Source organism: Gracilinanus agilis, chromosome 2 (assembly GCF_016433145.1).
Source record: "Gracilinanus agilis isolate LMUSP501 chromosome 2, AgileGrace, whole genome shotgun sequence".
NCBI classification, from domain to species: Eukaryota; Metazoa; Chordata; class Mammalia; order Didelphimorphia; family Didelphidae; genus Gracilinanus; species Gracilinanus agilis.
Window position 1 is genome coordinate 650,186,685 of NC_058131.1, and position 17,699 is coordinate 650,204,383.

At 39.5% G+C, this 17,699-nt stretch overlaps 1 protein-coding gene across 1 annotated transcript in view; it reads left to right on the forward strand.

Moving 5' to 3' along the window:
* Window positions 1-17,699, forward strand: part of CNNM1 (cyclin and CBS domain divalent metal cation transport mediator 1) — a 68,595-nt gene that overhangs the window by 4,995 nt on the left and 45,901 nt on the right. The window contains exon 3 of the mRNA XM_044660214.1: window positions 14,459-14,602. Within this exon, the coding sequence (XP_044516149.1) occupies window positions 14,459-14,602 (144 nt within the window). The remainder of the gene's footprint in view (window positions 1-14,458; window positions 14,603-17,699) is intronic.

The following is a 17,699-nucleotide window of genomic DNA, read 5'->3' on the forward strand; positions in this document are numbered from 1 at the left end:
TTCCTTCCTTCCTTCCTTCCTTCCTTCCTTCCTTCCTTCCTTCCTTCCTTCCTTCCTTCTTTCCTTCTTTTCATTGTATTCTGTGAGATTAATAATTAATGTTCAAATACTCCAAGTATTATGATTTTATAAAGTTTCTTTATAGTGACTTGAAGCAAAATGAAAAACAACAAACCTCAGTAAAGAAAAATCCACTTCCCTGCCCGCACAGGAGGAGAAGGAGCAGGAGGAGGAGGAGGAGGAAGAGCAGGAGGAGGAGGAGCAGGAGGAGGAGGAGGAGGAAGAGGAAGAAGAAGAAGAAGAAGAAGAAGAAGAAGAAGAAGAAGAAGAAGAAGAAGAAGAAGAAGAAGAAGAAGAAGAAGAAGAAGAAGAAGAAGAAGAAGAAGAAGAAGAAGAAGAAGAAGAAGAAGAAGAAGAAGAAGAAGAAGAAGAAGAAGAAGAAGAAGAAGAAGAAGAAGAAGAAGAAGAAATCTGATTTTCTTCACATTTATCATAAACTCAGACTTTCAGAACCTTTATCTAGTCCTGGACCATTATTTCATAGATGAGAAAATTATGAGTCAAAATAATTCACCTCTAAGTAGTGGCAATATAGGATATTAGAGCTGACACAGAGAAACTTGAGTACAAATTTGATTATTAGCTATGTGACCCTGGGCTAGTCACATAATTTCTTTGGGCCTTACTTTGCTCATCTGTAAAATGATAGCGCTGGATTTGATGACCTCAAACATTATTTCCAAATCTATATCTGTGAACCTTTACCTTGATTTCCAAACTACTGCTTTTTACATAGTGCCTTTCCTACTGTGGTAGGGATGGGTTAGAGGGGTTGGACAAATCACTTAACTTTCTTGACCTCAGGTAGAGTTCTTACCCCCGAGTCCCTGAATTGTTTTCTTTCAACATTTTTGATAGCTACATTTCAACAATTCCTTATATATTCTTATAGTTTTATTTGGTATAAGAAAAAAATTTCTTAACTACAAAAGCTATCCAAAAGTGGAATGGGTTACTTCAGGAAGTTCTGGCTTAGCCTTGTCAGAGGTCTTCAAGAAAAGGCTAGATAACCATATATTGAGTATGTTGCAGAGGGATTCTGGTTCAGGTATGGATTAGACTTGGATGTTGCTGACATCTCTTCTTATTCTGAGATTCTGTGTGTAGAAATCCTAGTCTAGAGGTCCTGAAAATGAAATATCTTTTGTTTCTCTTATTCAGTTATGTCCCACTCTTCTTGACCCTATTTGGTGTTTTCTTTCTTGTAATTTTATATAGATATATGTATGTATATATGTATATGTATGTATATATATTTTATTTTATGCATTTAAAAACATTATTCTCAAAAAGGATCCATAGGTTTCACCAGATTGACCAAGCATCCATGATACAAATAAGACTAAGAACCCAAGATGAGGGGCACAGTGATGGACTGTCTGTTGCCAAAAGGATCAGCGTGGCTAAGTGTGGAGAGGTTTGACGTGCTTGTCCCAAGGTTTCAATGAATATCTTGGGCAGAGCATCTTTTGAAGGATCACATTCATGTTGGCAAAGAGAGGATGCATACCAACAAAGTTATGGCTTCATGATATATTGAAACCTTAGGGACTTTAAGGATTACAAAGAGTTTTAGATAGATACTGAAAGTACCAAGACTCTTGTTTTATGAGAGAAGTTAAAGGGCTTGCTGGAGGCTGCATAGCCAGTGGGAAGATAAAGCCAGGATTTAAACCCAGACCAGCTGACTCCCAGATCCAGAGTTCATTCTATGACACCATAAGTGCCCTAAGTTAGGGCACCAGGCTGCCTTCACTTACTTTATTCATTTACTAGCCCTATAGCCCAGAGGAGGGAGTCCGAGAGTTGGACACAAAAAGTCTAAAATAATATTTTCGTAGATCTAGACCAATGGAAAGAACTTCCCCCATGGACATAATTATTCTGTAACACCTTAGTGAGTAGGCTGGGATCACTGAAAGCTTAAATGACTGGTGGAAGGGAATAGACATTTATATAGTGTCTACTGTGTTCCAGGCACTGTGCAAAGCACTTTTATACTCATCTTATTTTAACCTCACAAAAACCCTTCCAGGTAAGTTTCACTATTGTTGTCAGTTTGAGAAACTGAGGCAAGTGGAAATTAAGTGACTTAAACTTGGAATCACTCCCTTAATAAGCTTCTGAAGCTGGCTTTGAATGCTGGTTTTCCTAACTCTAGAGCCAGCATTCTTTAGTATTGCACTGCCTAGCTGTAACCCCATTGTCCTGCAACTAGAATTAGTAAGTGTTAGAATTTGAACTCATTTCCCTCTCCACCACCAACATAGTACTTCTCACTCATCTACACTCTTGAGTATTTGGAAGATTAGTCTCTGAGTTTCATCTCTCTTCTCACGCCGTACTGAAGAGACCTTAGTGAAGTCCCGAGGAGAGATTTCCTTCATCAGATCCAGAGAGGCCTCTGCAGGCAACTTCTGTTAACAGTCTGTTGGCAGGGAGATCTAGTGATGTACAGTATAGGTTCTCGTCACAGTGAAGTCTTTTGTGTAACAGGGCCCTTTTCTTTAGCTGGACCTTAATGAGAGCACTTTTTTTTCCCTTTTGGTAACAATGAGTTACTATATCAAGAGAATATGATCTGTCTGTGGCTCTGGTCCCCACAACAGTCACTTGTTTCAGGATATTTCAAATTACATTGTGGGGGAAGGGAGAGAGCTGAGTCACGCTCTCCTGCTCTTAATGTCAGCCCTTCAGTTTTCTCACTTCTTTCCAATTCAGACATCTTAACCAATTCAACAAAATCCTACCCAGATACCCAGTGGGACACCCTTTTGGTTAGGTTCTGAGCTGACTTTACTTTGATAATTCACTACTAAAAAACTGGGGAGCAGTTAGGTGGTGCAGTGGATAGAGTGCTATCTACTGAAGACTCATCCTTCTGAGTTCAAATCTGGCATCAGACACTTACTAGCTGTGTGACCCTGGCCAAGTCATTTAACCCTGTTTGCCTCAGTTTCCTCATCTGTAACATGAGCTGAAAAAGGAAATGGCAGATCACTGTAGTGTCTTTGCCAAGAAAAGCCCAAATGGGGTCATGAAGAGTCGGACGTAACTGAACAACAAAAGATGTTTCATTTTCAGGTCCTATAACCTGGATTTCTATACACAATCTTAGAGTAAGAAAGGATCTTGGTATCGTCTAAGCCTAAGCAATACCTGAACCAGAATCCTTCTGCAACATACTCAATGCATGGTTATCTAGCCTTTGCTTGAAGACTTCTGACAAGGGAGAGCCCAGAGCTTCTTGAGGGAGCCCATCTCACTTTTGGATGGCTTTAATGGTTAAGATTTTCCTTGCACTAAATTTCTGTCCCTAGTTCTGCCTTCTGGGTTGGAGTAGAACAAATTTAATCCTTCTGTATGACAACCTTTCAGATCCTTGAAAGCCTTGATCGTAATCCCTCTAAGCCTCCTTTCCTCCAGGCTAACCCCACCACCCCGACCCCAGTTCCTTTAGACAGTTTTCCTATGGTATATATACTCTTAGTTTCAGTTGTCATACCGATTGCCCTCTTCCAAACTCTGATCTTTGTAGAATGAGGAATGCAGAAATAGACATAGTACTTCTGATGTGGTGAACACTACCAGCTCTTCCCTGGTGCCAGTCATTGTGCCTTTCTTAATGTTACCTGAGATTATGTTAGTTTTTTTTAATTACTCTATTACCCTACTGATTTATGTTGAATTCTTCAAACTCTTAGATATTTTTTCTCTTTTTTTTCAAGCTACTACCCTGCTTCATTTCCCATATTTTGAATTTGTGGAGTTGATTTTTGGAACATAAGTGTAAGAAGTTACATTTATCTGCACTTGAATTTCATATTATCAGATTTAGAACAATGTTCTAATTCATCGAGATCTTTTCTGGATCTTTGTCACCCAACACATTAGCTAGCCCTCCACGTATTGTACAATCTGCAGATTTGACCAGTATACCATCTCAGCCTTCACCTAAGCCATCAGTAAAATTGTTAAATAGTACAGACTCCAGGGGAACTCTACTAGACTCTCTTTCCACGTGGCTTCCAGTCAAGTAGTTATTTTCACAAAAATCCATTAAAACAAAATAATTAAATGTTGTAGAGGGGTTTGATGTGACAGCTGGGTGACATGGTGATTGGAATCAGGAATACTCATCTTCATGAGTTAAAATCTGGCTTTCAGACATTTATTTGCTGTGTGATCCCAGGCAAATCACTTAATCCTGTTTGTTTCAGTATCCTCATCTTTAAAAATGAGCTATAGATGGAAATGGCAGGACATGTCAGTATCTTTGCCCAGAAAACTCCAAAACTGGTTCAATGAAGATTTAGACACAACTAAAACAACTCAACAACCAAAGGGGTTTCATATTTCATTATCCCCATTTTACAGATAAGGATCTAAGGCTCTTGAGAAGTTGCTTCTTGCCCGTGAAATTTTTTCATGGCTAGTCTTTGGGATAGATTCAAACCCAGATCTTCTGATACCGAGTCCAGTATTCTGTTCTTTACCTCTTCTACATGCCAATCCCTTTCAAGTAATATGGAAGGGAAGAGTTACTCTATATCTATGATTCATGCCCATTTTTTTGTGAAGCAATGTGCCACTTCTCAGAATCATGTTTTAAATGCATAAAAATATAACAAAGGAAGCCAATTTTATGGAAATACAGCTATGTCAAATTGTTTTTCAAACAAATTTCTTTTAAGAAGCCCTGCCCTATTTATTTATTTGTTCATTCATTCATTCATTCCTTTATTTATTTATTTTTGTTTATTTTTTTTATAAAACCCTTGCCTTCCATCTTAGAATCAATACTGTGTATTGGTTCCAAGAAAGAAGAGCAGTAAGGGCTAGGCAATGGGGGTTAAGTGACTTGCCCAGGGTCACATGGCTGGGAAGTGTCTGAGGTCATATTTGAACCCAGGACCTCCCATCTCTAGGCCTGGCTTTCAATCCACTGAAATACCTTGCTGCCCCCAATCCACCTGCCCTATTTAGATGATGTCCATGGTCCCTTCCAATTCTATAAGAGTCTCTGATTCTACAGTATGAAAAGTTGGTCATGGAAGGATTTGAGAGCAGAGAAAATAAAATGGCAAAGTAGGGCACCAGGCTCCTACTGCTTTTACAAAAAGGAGAGACTGCACTAATCCTTTGCTGGTTTCAGGATACCTCTGGTTGGTTGAGGCTGAGTTTAACAAGGACATATACAGACAGCATTCTCAATCCCTCTTTATTGTAAAGGGAGGCACATCCCGTCTTTCTCGAGGAAATCTAATTAGTCATCCTCAATCCTTGCCTTCTGGGCTATTGCACAAAATCAAATGAGCTTTTTAAAGTGCTAGGAGAAGTGTATTGAGATGATCAAGGCCCAGGATCTTCCAGGTGCCTCTACTTAGAAAGCATGATATTTAATTTAATTTTTAATTTAATTTTTTGAAATTACTTCTCCATGCAATGATGTGGTCCTTCCAAGAGACAGATAATTCTGTAATGAAATAGAGGAACCAAGTCTTAGAATCAGAGGCAAGTTTAGAGCTAGGAATGGAACACAAATCACTTCATCACTCGTCCATTTGTCCAACGAACCTGTATAACACACTTTCTCTGTGCAAAGTCATCTTTTTCTCAGACTTTCAGCTAAGATCTAGTGTAATGAGACATCTTATCTGCTGTATTCAGAGTAATGTGCAATGAGGTCCACAGCCTTTTAGATGCTGCTTTAATGGTGTTAATGCCCCATGTGTGGTGAAATGATAGTATATAATCTTGAGTACTTAATCTCTTTAATCCTCAATTTCTTCATTTGTAAAATGAAGGAATTGGATTAGATAATATCTAAAGGAACTCTAGATTTAAAATCCTATGATTTTTTTAAACTCTTATCTTCCGTCCTAGAATCAATACTGGGTATTGGTTCTAAGGCAGAAGAGTGGTAAGAACTAGACAATGGGGGTTAAGTGACTTGCCCAGGGTCACACAGCTAGGAAGTGTCTGAGGCCAGATTTTAACACAGGACCTCCCATCTCTGGGCCTGACTCTCAATCCACTGAGCCACCCAGCTGCCCCAAAAATCCTATGATCTTAATACCATCTTTCTATAGGAAAGCCAGGTAACTTGCCTGTAGGCTAGCTTGACCATAAGTGCAATTAGGCAGATCAATATATTTGTTTAACTAGATTCTCATCTTCCTTTTTAGTTCTACTTTTTATAGTCCCAGCACCCCAAGTAGAATATAAACTCCTTGAAGGCAAGGTTAATGCTTTTTTTTTGTCTTTGTTTCCCTGGCCCCTAACAGATTGACTTGCATTCAACAGGCACTTAATAACCAATTTTGAGATAGGACTGGATTGGAACATAATACTTTCCCTAGAAGTCATTTCCCCTCCCTGGGCCTCAGTTTACTGATTTATAAAATGTGGAGGTGGGATTAGATGACCTCATGTTCTATGACTAAGATAGCATTTATTTATTAGAGTAATATGCCCTCAAAGCCAGCCTTCCCCCGGCCCACCACTGCAACATTTTCCATCTTTCCCCTTCCCAGAGGCATAAATTCAGGAAGAATTGAGCTCTGTAGAAAATCCTAATGCAATTTCTCTAATATCTTTTTAGCCAGCATCTTGGAGAATAAGGTGGGTTAAGGTATTCTAGTATAAAAATGCATTTTCTAGATGACTAAAGTTTACCCCTTCCAGAACTAAAACTTTGTTTATTTTCACTATGTGACACAGAAATCTTGCCAAGAGATTATGCACATCTCTGCCTTCTTGGACAGAATACTCAGAATATAATTTCCCTTTTCTGGATAACTCAGGTCATCATTCTAAATATCCATTCATGTGCTACACTGTAGTAAAGCTCAGCTCTGGGCCTCCCTTTAAGTCTATGCTTATCAGACTAAAAGTTATCAGTTTTCTTCCTCTCCTCCTCCTCATCTTCTCCTCTCTTCTTTTCCTCCTCCTTCTCCTTTTTCCTTCTCCTCCTCCTTCCTTTTTCTTCTCCCCTCCTCCTCCGCCTCCTCCTCCTCCTACTTCTTCCCCTTACCTCAATACTAAGTTCTGGTTCCAAGGCAAAAGAGCAATAAGGACCCAGAAGGTGCCAAATCTTACACCTTGTCTCTACTACCTGTCCCTTACCTCTTCTAATTTCATGAAGTGAGTTGGAAATTCAATGGATAAGAGGTCCACCAATCAACACTCTATTCCAGATACACTTGTTAATAGTTTGTAATTCTTCTTTTGAGAGATATTTGTTCATATTCTTTGACTACTTACCTGTTAGGGCTGGTTCTTAGTCTTGTGTATTTATATTAATTCTGTATCTATTCTGTATAAGATATATGTAATAATCTTTGTATCACATATCTAGGATAAGGAACTCATCTATGTGTACATATAAAGTACTATATAAAGAAGATCCTTATCATATGAATATAGTTAAGGTCCTTATCATAGATATGAAATGCAAAGTTTTCTACAAATTGTAATTTCTTTATTATCCTAGTTGCATTGATTTTGTTCATTCAATAGTTTTTCAATTTCATGTAATTGAAATTGAAAGTAGATAAACTTCTGATACCCCTTCCAAACTGGTTATTTATGGTTAATATCAGAAGCAATTTAATTCTTTTCTCTTCTACCCAAGATTAGCTGTTTTGGTGAGTTAATTGTACTTTGTGCTATAATGTATAGGAAAGGAGGAATTAGCATAGATAATCAATAATTAGTTGTACTATGATAAGAATATGAAGCAAGAAAGCTAATTAAAAGTCTTAAAGGAAAGGGAATTAAAGGTAAGTAATGACTGGAGTGATTTAAACTCTAAAGTTTAAAGGCAACAGGACAATTTTATGACTAAAATATGATAGTAGTAACAGAGAGAAGAAACCTGCCTCCAAAAAACACCCAAGTGTTTACACACACACACACACACACACACACACACATACACACACACACACCATTTTACTTTGTTTTGATCTCTTATTTTCTGTCTTAGTGACAACTCTAGAATAAAAAGGCACAGGCTAGCAAATGGAATTAAGTGACTTGCCCAGGGTCGCATAGCTAGGAAGTTTCTGTCACACACATTATTTTATAGATAAATAAGAAGAAAGCACCAATGGGAGAAAAGATGGTAGTACATTTGAATCTCTTTATCTGCCTTAACACTGAAGGTAAGCAGTTGGATTGAGATATCAAAAAAGTCCTTAGATATCGGATCCAATGCTCTTTTCACTGTCTCATCAGAAGACCTCACTAAAAAATCAAAGTATATATTTTTTAACCCTTACCTTCTGTCTTAGAATCAATTCAAAGTATTGGTTCCAAGGCAGAAGAGTGGTAAGGGCTAAGCAATTGGGATTAAGTGACTTGTCCAGGGTCACACAGCTAGGAAGTGTTTAAGGTCAGATTTAAGCCCAGGACCTCCTGTCTCCAGGTCTGTCTGTCTATCCACTAAGCCACCTAACTGCCCCCAATAAAAGTGTATTTTTAAAAGAAAAACTGATTAAATTGAGTCTGAAGAGTGATTTTTAATTGGCTTAGATTATAGAAAGGGTAGCAAAATGGAGAGTGGAAAGAACTTTCAACTGTGTGATAAGAGATATAGGATTCAACTCTACTATTAAACTTCTGTGTGACTTTAAAAAGAACATAACACCTCCCTTGACCTTGATTTTGTCATCTGCAAAATAAAATCATTGGACTAACTGATCTCAAAGATTTTTTCCCATGCTGAGAATCTGTGATCCTGTGTTCACCATAATGGAAGGTCGATTTCACAGTATTGAGCATCTCTTGGTTTTATGTAATGGGAAAACATAACTATATACACTGCTGAGTTTTGAGTCTCTCAGTATTCTGAGAGATTTTCTCCTGAGACCCTGGCCAAGCAGTTTACATTTGTATTTTATGATGAAATCTTGCTGATTGATTTATGTCACATAGAGCATCTATAACAAATACCTGCTATGAGTTGGACAGGTAAGTGGCGTAATGGATATAGAATACTGAACTTGGAGTTAGGAAGACTTGAACTCAAATTTGACATCAGACACAACATTGGGCAAATCACTTAATCCTGTTTGCCTCAGTTTCCTCATCTATGAAAATGAGCTAGATAAATTCCAGTATCTTTGCCAAGAAAACCCCAAATGGAGTCATGAAGAGTTGGACATGACTGGAAAGTACGTGAACAGCAACAATCTACTATGTACTAAGTGTTGGGGATATGAAAAAAGCCCCAACCCTGAAGAAACTCACATTCCATTAAAGGAATACGCACACATAGAAATAAATACAAAATGATTCGGAGGTGAGAGACTAGCAGCTGATGATACCAGGAAAGGCTTTATGTGGAAATGGCTCCTGGGCTGAATGATAAAGAGAGATTCTTCGAGACTCTCTAACCTTTGGAGCTACAAACCTTGAAGCCTGAATCTCAATAACTTTGGTCATAGGATTCACAGAGTAAAAGTAGAACAACCCAGCTGCTAGAATTGAGCAAAATGAATACCTAACAGGACCTGCTTTCATCTCTAGGGTTGGAAGGATTTCCTGAGGAGGGATGTGCCTTCCCATTGGACTTCTTCCTCTATTCTAAGAGAGGCATGACTGTGTCCAGCATCCTTAGCACACCCTGTCTTGTGCCAGATGAATGAATGATAGGCACATCTATCAGCAAAGAAAAAATAAACAGGAAGACCATTAAAATTTACAAGAGAGACTAGTATAATCCTGTGGCCAATTTTCACGTTGGATTCTGGGTCAGAGGGACAATGATTCATTCAGCTCATCCAAAGTGGTGAAAGAAAGCCACTCTCCTCACTCACTTGAAGTTCTCTGGAGCCAGAGAAGAGCCCTTTGTCACAGTGGTCTGAGGATGAGTACAGGGAACATTTTGAATGAACCATTGGAGCCAAAATAAGAAATGGCTAGCCAAGACTAGCTCATTCTTGACTCACCTCTCAATCAAAACCAGGTTCTTGACGTTTTCTGGGAGTGGGCCATTTGTATGGAGTAGCTGTTATCCTGGGACTTAGAGGCAAACTCTAGGAGGAATGAAACTCAGCAGAGAGAGAAGATAGATTATGGGAGTTGTCCACAGAGATGAACATTGAAGGAATGGGAACTGAAGCGAGCATTAAGAGAAAAATTATAGAGGGAAAAGAGAAGAGGACCCAAACAGAGTAGGATATTCCCAGGAATCAATAGATTGTAAATTCCTTGACTGTCAGTGGGGTTTTTTTTCTTCCTTTATTTTCCTAGCACCTATCATAATGCCTGACCCATAATAGGTGCTTAATAAATACATGAACATTAAATTGCATTGTAGAGGGGCAGCAGATAGTACAGTGGAAAGAAGACTAGGCTTAGAGTGAGGTCCTGGGTTCAAATGTGGCCTCAGGCCCTTTTTGGCTGCAAAAAGTCATTTAACTACTATTGCCTAGCTCTTTGCTCTTCTGCATTTGAATCAATATTGATTTTTTTTAAAAATCACTTTGTAGAACTTTGTAGAACCCCAGGCTTTTAGAAGGCACTTTTAGGAAGGGATTTGTGGCTTAAATGGAGGTACCCAAGGCTGGAAACTTATAAATGGAGGGCAGGGTAATGAGGGAAAGACATTAGGGGTAGCACCCATCCCCAGTGGCAGCCATCTTCAAAGAAGGATGGTCAAGGGGCAGAGGATGGCTACAACAGGGACATCATTAGAAGCTTGGCCTACGTCTTGGGTTTGATGGATGGATGGGACTATCCAGTCTATTATCAGTCTATGTCAGAGACTATCTACTCCTGAAGAGCAGTTCAGGGATGTAGAGGAATCTGAGGTTTCATTTAAGTGAATATGTTTTAGTTCCCTTCCTCTGATGACATAAGTAGGCAGATGCCAATTAGCCAGCTCTGTGGGAGATAAAAGTTTTCAGCATGGAAGTTTCTGGACTAAGGAGGTTCCAGAAAAAAGGAGGGGTTGCCATGTAGAGGAAGGGAACATTTCTAGAGCACGGATAGCCTGTCTAAAGAAAAATGAGATATTTAGACATCCTCACAGAAGTGAAAAAGACTCATAGCCATAAAGTCATGGTGCGTTTCAGTTCATGGTCCCATGCCAAAGTTAGTTTAAATATAAATACATCAAAACTAAAAAGATCTTCCTGCTGAATTGAAAAAAGATTCTTGGACTTCTGCCCCAGCTTTATGTGGTTCTAAATTATTTAAACATCAGCCCTCTTTTCTGGGGATACGCTCAGTCATCATATGGGGGCGGGGTAGGCTAAAATCAATGCAGCAATATTCTTATGGAAGCTTTTTGGAAATTCTGCTAGTTTCTACAGTTCGAAATGCCACTGTGTTCATCCATAACTATAAATCTTGCTTCAAGGGCTAACTTCTCAGACTTCCCCAGGAAAGAAGCGAGAAAAAGGCACAGTCAGGATTTGAGCCACTTCCCCCATTGTTGTCATTTAGAGACAAAGATACAAATGTTATAGATGGGAGAATCAATAATTTGTGTTTCAAAGCAGCATCTGTCCAAAGGAAAATAAAGATGCTTGCAAAATTAGAACCAATGTGACAGTTCCTGTAAAATGTATATGGTAGCCTGCTCAGTCTTCAGTAAAGGACTGAAGGAATTGTGGGTCCAAGGGCCACCGTTCATGATCCTCAGACCTTTCCATTCCAGTGGAGAGAGACTCAAGTTTGCCACTTAGTTGCATGGGAACCATTGTTTATTCCCCATTGCTATCACCAGAGATTGCCACCAGATGGAACTCTTTCATCTACTTGTGGGGTAGCCCATGACCATACACTTTGTTCACCCATTCACTGGACCCTTGCACAACAGAATTCTTGAGGCCAAGACCAGTGTTCCAAATAAAACCATTTATTATTTTTGAATCTTTGGTTTTTGTACAGAATTCATTCATCCAAATAGAACGTCATCTTTTCCCATCTTCCATCCTCTTCTACTCACCCATGGAAGTATGGCATTTTAGAAAATCTCTATAAAGGAAATAACTTTCTGATTTTTTTTTTGACATGAAATGTTTCAGTTTGTGAAACATTCACTGAACACTTGTTCTGTGCAACGGCCCATGTTAGGATCTAACGAGGCAAAGAAGTCACATTACCTGCTCTTCTAGAGCTTAAAGTCTAGGGAGGGAGGACATTGCTTCAGAGCTAGAAGGGAACCTTAGAGTGTGTCTGGCCCAACCATCCCATTTCACAGATGATGAGGAAATGGAGTCCCTGAGGAGGGGGAACTCATTGACTTCCTTGTAATCTCTCAGGTATCAAGTGGCAGAGCTAGAGTTTGGACCCAGAGATCTAGTACTCTTTCCACCATTCCATGAAGACTGTACTACGGAAAGAGACACTTGATTCAAAGACATAGAGCATCTTCCTTCAGAGCTCTCGATTCATGTCTTAATTTAGTCTCTCTTGTTTCTGACATGAAACCTTTTTCATCTTGATGTTTAGGTTTCAGATTCAGATTTCAGGACCAGCATTTTGTAGGAGAATTAAGAGCAAAGTCCCAACAGAAACAGATGATGGGCAGAATTTCTTCTGGCAGAGGTGATCCTGTTTTGAAATGATCACTTTCTATTTTGACCCTATTTAGCTGCTCTGGCTTTTATTCATATATGTTTTGCATTTTTATGGATTTTCCTTGGCCAGCCATTTAAAGGGGCTTTAAGCTGATGGAACTTGACATTTTTTTTTCCCGTTAGATTCATATTTGGACAAGAGCCTTTACTTAGATTCTCCCTGAATTACCTCTAGAATCTTTTAGACAAGGTATGGAAATAGTCTAGATCCAAGAAATGGCACTGCCAGCCTGGCTAGGGCAAGGTATTTATATGCTCTGGGCTGGGCAAGGTTTGAAAATGACACCCCTGGGTGCATTCTGTTGACAGAGACTGGGAGGCTTTCACATAACATGTGTAACTTATCATTAAATAAGTCCCAGTGTGCCACAGACAGCAGCATTTCTACCATTAAAAATTGTGTGCTCATTAAAACAATATTAAAGTGTCTCCCCGCCCTCCAACAAGTGTTGTACCTTAAGCTGCCGCCTGCTCCTCCTACCCCTAGGTTCAGCACTGCTGCCAATAGCTGCCACTGGCCTTGGATTTTAAGAAGGATAATGGTTCTGCAGAGCAGATAAAAGCAAAGCTAATTGTGGGAGTGCTCTTAGGGAACACCGATTATACAGACTCGATGCCAAAAGGTCTCTTGGCCCCTTCTTAGAGGCAGAAAGGTTCAGTTAAAGAATGCTGGACTTGGAGCGGAAAGGTTGTTGGACCATATGTCTGTCATTTAAAAGGGTTGTGATGTCTAACTCCTCATGATCCCATTTGGGATTTTCTTGGTAAAGATACTGAAGTGGTTTGCCATTTCCTTCTTCAGCTCACTTTACAGATGAGGAAACTGAGGCAAGCAAGGTTAAGTGACTTATCCTGGGTCACACAGCTAGTAAATGTCCAGGACCACAACTGACCTCAAGTCCCCTGATTCCAGATCTGGTATTTTATCCACTCCACCATCTCACTGCCAAAAGGTTTGAATCCTGCCTTAATCCAGGTCCTTGGACTCCAAATCTAGCAGCTATTTCATTAAGTCATGCTATATGGAAGATCAAAGAAAAGAATTTTCTTTCAGCTCATGGGGGATCATTAAATAACCTCGATGAAAACTATGAACTGTGAAGTGGGTTCAAATTAAGATGCACATAATAATTTCAGATTAGGACTGTGATGAACCCTAGGGCAAAGGGTTTTTTTGTAGTCATTGGTCTAGTTGTTTCTGTTTTTTTTTTTAAAGATATAAATGTGAAATGTTATATGCACTTTCAGATAAGGTTACTTTATTAATATTGGTATAATTATACATTGTTGGATGAGGAGGGAGGGAAAAGGATAATGTGATTATCTGTAAATATTTGTAATGTAAATTAGTTCCTTGAGATCTGGGACTGTTTTTGTCTTTCTCTAATTCCCCAGTTTAGCAGTACCTACATGGTAGGTACTTAAATTCTCTTCCTCCTTCCTCTTCTTGCTTTATCTTGTGTCTTAGAATCAATACTAAGTATTGGTTCTGAGGCAGAAGAGCACTAAGGGCTGGGCAATTGGGGTTAAGTGGCTTCCCCAGGGTCACACAGCTAGGAAGTATCCGAAGCCAGATTTGAACCCAGGGCCTCTGCACTCTTATCTATTGAGCCACTTAGCTGCCCTAATAAATGCTTCTTGATTGATTGATTAAAAAGTAATAATAATTTTTTTAAAAAGCCTGAAGAGCAGCCAAGCAAAGTAGAAACTGTGTGTGACTTTCTGACAGCAGAATAAGTGAAGAAAATCTTCTGGATCCTTACCTTGATGGGCCTACATTTCAGATTTCTTTGCCTCCACAGGAAAATCACATCTAGCCATTGTCCAGAGGGTGAATAATGAGGGCGAAGGAGATCCCTTTTATGAGGTGATGGGCATCGTTACTCTAGAGGACATCATAGAAGAGATCATCAAGTCGGAGATCCTGGATGAAACTGACCTTTATAGTAAGTGCCAACTGTTTGCTTTTAATCCAGATTTTCTATTCTTCCTCTTAGAACCTCTGTGAAAAGAGAGCTGCTGAAGCACAGGATTTGAAAATAAGTGTCAGCCAAAATTATTTCTTCAATTTTGGATACTGCCACTTAAAAATCTATGTCCCATTGGCCATAGGCACTCCACTGCCCAGTTTGAATCCTCCTTTGAGGTATTTTTTTTAAAAAAACCTTTACTCTAGGGTCAATTCTAAGGGCTAGACAACAGGTTTAAGTGACTTTCCCTGGGTCACACAACTAGGAAGTGTCTGAGGCCAGATTGGAACCCAAGGCCTCCTGACTTCTAGTCTGGCGCAATATCGATCGTGTTTCCTGGTTGTCCCTGAGGTATTGGTAATGTAATGCAATAATAATCACCTTTAAACAATATACTCAAGGATTACCAGAAGGTTAATGAAAAGAGCATTAAAAGGAACTCAACCTTTGAGTAGTTTTAATAAATAAACTTGGACCTGGAGGGCGTATAATGAAACAAACCTCCCTTCTTTCATCAAACAGATGAAGGCTACAGAGGTAGACTGTGGTATGCATTGTCAGACATAGTCCCTGAATTATTTGTTTTTGCTTTATTTAGGGGGTTATGGGAGGGCTCATTTCAAAGGAGTGTTTGGTTCCAGGGAGGGGTGGATTAAACCAGAAATTCTATGATATAAAAACAAAAGGCACCAATAAGATTTAGTGTATAAATCAATCATGATGCACGTTGAGGATTAATGAGTTCCCTTTTCAGATACTGGGGCATCATGGCTTAGTGAATAGGGCACAATAATAGGTTTATTTTTTTTATTATGTGTGGACTGTAGAAAATGATGACAAAAATGTCAGTAATGAAGATGAAAATGAATAGTGTTGTGTGTACATTTTTTTATTTCCTAAAGAGCCATTTGTTAAAACATTTACTAGCAGGACAGCTAGGTGGCACAGTGAATAGAGTGGCAGGCTTGGAGATGGAAGGTCTTGGGTTCAAATGTGGTCTTGGATCCTTCCTAGACTTTGCCCTTCTGTCTTAGAGTTGTTAAAAGGAAAGAATGGGTATAGGGGGCCAGCCTCTATATAGTTTTGGGGTCCTGAGTGGTGTTGTTGGCTTAGGATTGTTAAGGCAGGAGAAAGAAAATGAGAACAACCAGACTAGTGGTTAGCCTATGTTGCTCTAACGCTATGGGATTTGGACTTTATTTTATACTGGTTTCAAACAAAGAACACAAAGAAAGAGTCACAGCTGTGAAGGGGTTACAAATCATACACAATCCATTAAAGCCTAAAAAGTAGAGATATGGGTGCAAGGACAAGGGCCAAATTCCAACCATCAATTAGTAGGGGTTTAATTCTGGGAGCAGAAATAAATTTCATGGAGATGTTTACTAATTGCGTTCTGCCTTGATTTACAGATCTGCACCTGGTCAGATAGTCTGGACTAAATTGTCTGGCTCCAGTCCTTATCTAAGTAATATATTTTTTAGGATTCAGGCTTCTTCATTATCAAGGAGAAAAATTGTCAAGGAGAGAAATTGTTAACTCAGTAGCTTCTGGTCTGGTTATGGACTCAAAGCTTTCCAATAAGTCTATAATGTTTTTCCAATAAGAAAAGGTATGGATCATAAGAGGTGTCAAAAGAGGGGTCTCAGATTTTTATCTATTCTCTTATTGGCTTCCCACAAATGGGTTAAAAAAATTTATCAGAATACCACTGAATTCAGCTGCTCAGGATCATGTCTGGAACAGCTGTAGAACAGCTCTGAGTGAGGTTTTCCCGTGGAGTCCTTGGTCTGAGCTGGTGGGTGTTTATTTGGCTCATGTCTGGAGATTAAGCTGAATTAGGGCTATGAGGAGGAGAGACACAGGTGCGAATATGTGTGCAGGAACATCCCATACTTCTCATCCTTATTCCTCTCCATCACAGAGCTAAGTTCAACAGAGAGCAATTGAGTGCCATTCTGCAGCACAGTGCATAGCACATAGTAGGCTCTAAACATATCGATCAATAAACATTAAGCACCTACTAGGTGCCAGGCACAATGCTAAGAACTTGTTGGACTGGATTTATGAGCAACAGGAAGTAGTAGGATGGGTGCTGGAATAATACCATATGGTGAATTGGAACTGTCCAGGGTTCTAGAAGTATTAGAACATGGAAGGAGACTCACTAGTGTCTTTCTGCGTGACAAAAGAGAGTAAATGAAGGAATATCAGGAAAGGCAGGGAGCCCTCATGGGTGCTTGTCTTGGATCACTTCTCCCTATGCTCTCATCATGTTGAGATAAGGTATGTGTGAGGATGTTTCTCAACCAAGATCTGGGGTTTATTTGCTAATATTTCTCACTCAGCAGGCAGCTTGAAATAGTGGAAAAGAGCATTAGGTTTGGAATCAGAGGACCCAAGTTCAAATCCAGGCTCTGCTATCTTGATGACTGTGGGCAATTCACTTCTCATTTCTGGACATTAGCTTCTTTATCTGTCAAATGATGGATTTGGGTTCTGTAGTATTTAAGATCCCTTCTAGCTTTTAGTCTGTGTTCTTATGACCAGTATGGAACAAACAATGATGAGAACCATAAGGTAATATTCTGTCTAATAAAGTCTGTCTGGATCGTGGGGACAGGTGAACTTGTTTTTGTGTTCCCTATTCTCAAAGAAGAATGTATGAGCAACCTAACACACCTAAGGATAGGTCTGTGGCTGGTGAAATCCCTCAATAAAAATTGGATTCTTGGGTTCTTCTGCATTCTCTGATGGTCCATGACTAGCCTATTATGACAAAGCCTTCATCTTGTCTACATCCCCCTCTGGTGTGTGTAAAGGCAGGGGTGGAAGTAGAATAGTCGGCTGGCTATAACCCTTTCCAGGAGGGAGTGACCCATTCCCAGATGACCTTGGGTAATGTCTCCCACTGCTGATCTTGACAAATGCCCTCATCTACCTCTAATTGTGGCTAGATTGCTGTAATGTCTTGAGGCTTTAGAATTGATAGGGGAAGTGGTTTCTTCTGGGAACCCACAAACAAGTTTTATTTTTAACTTCAAAACAGCCTGAAGATTTGTTTCCCAAGGAC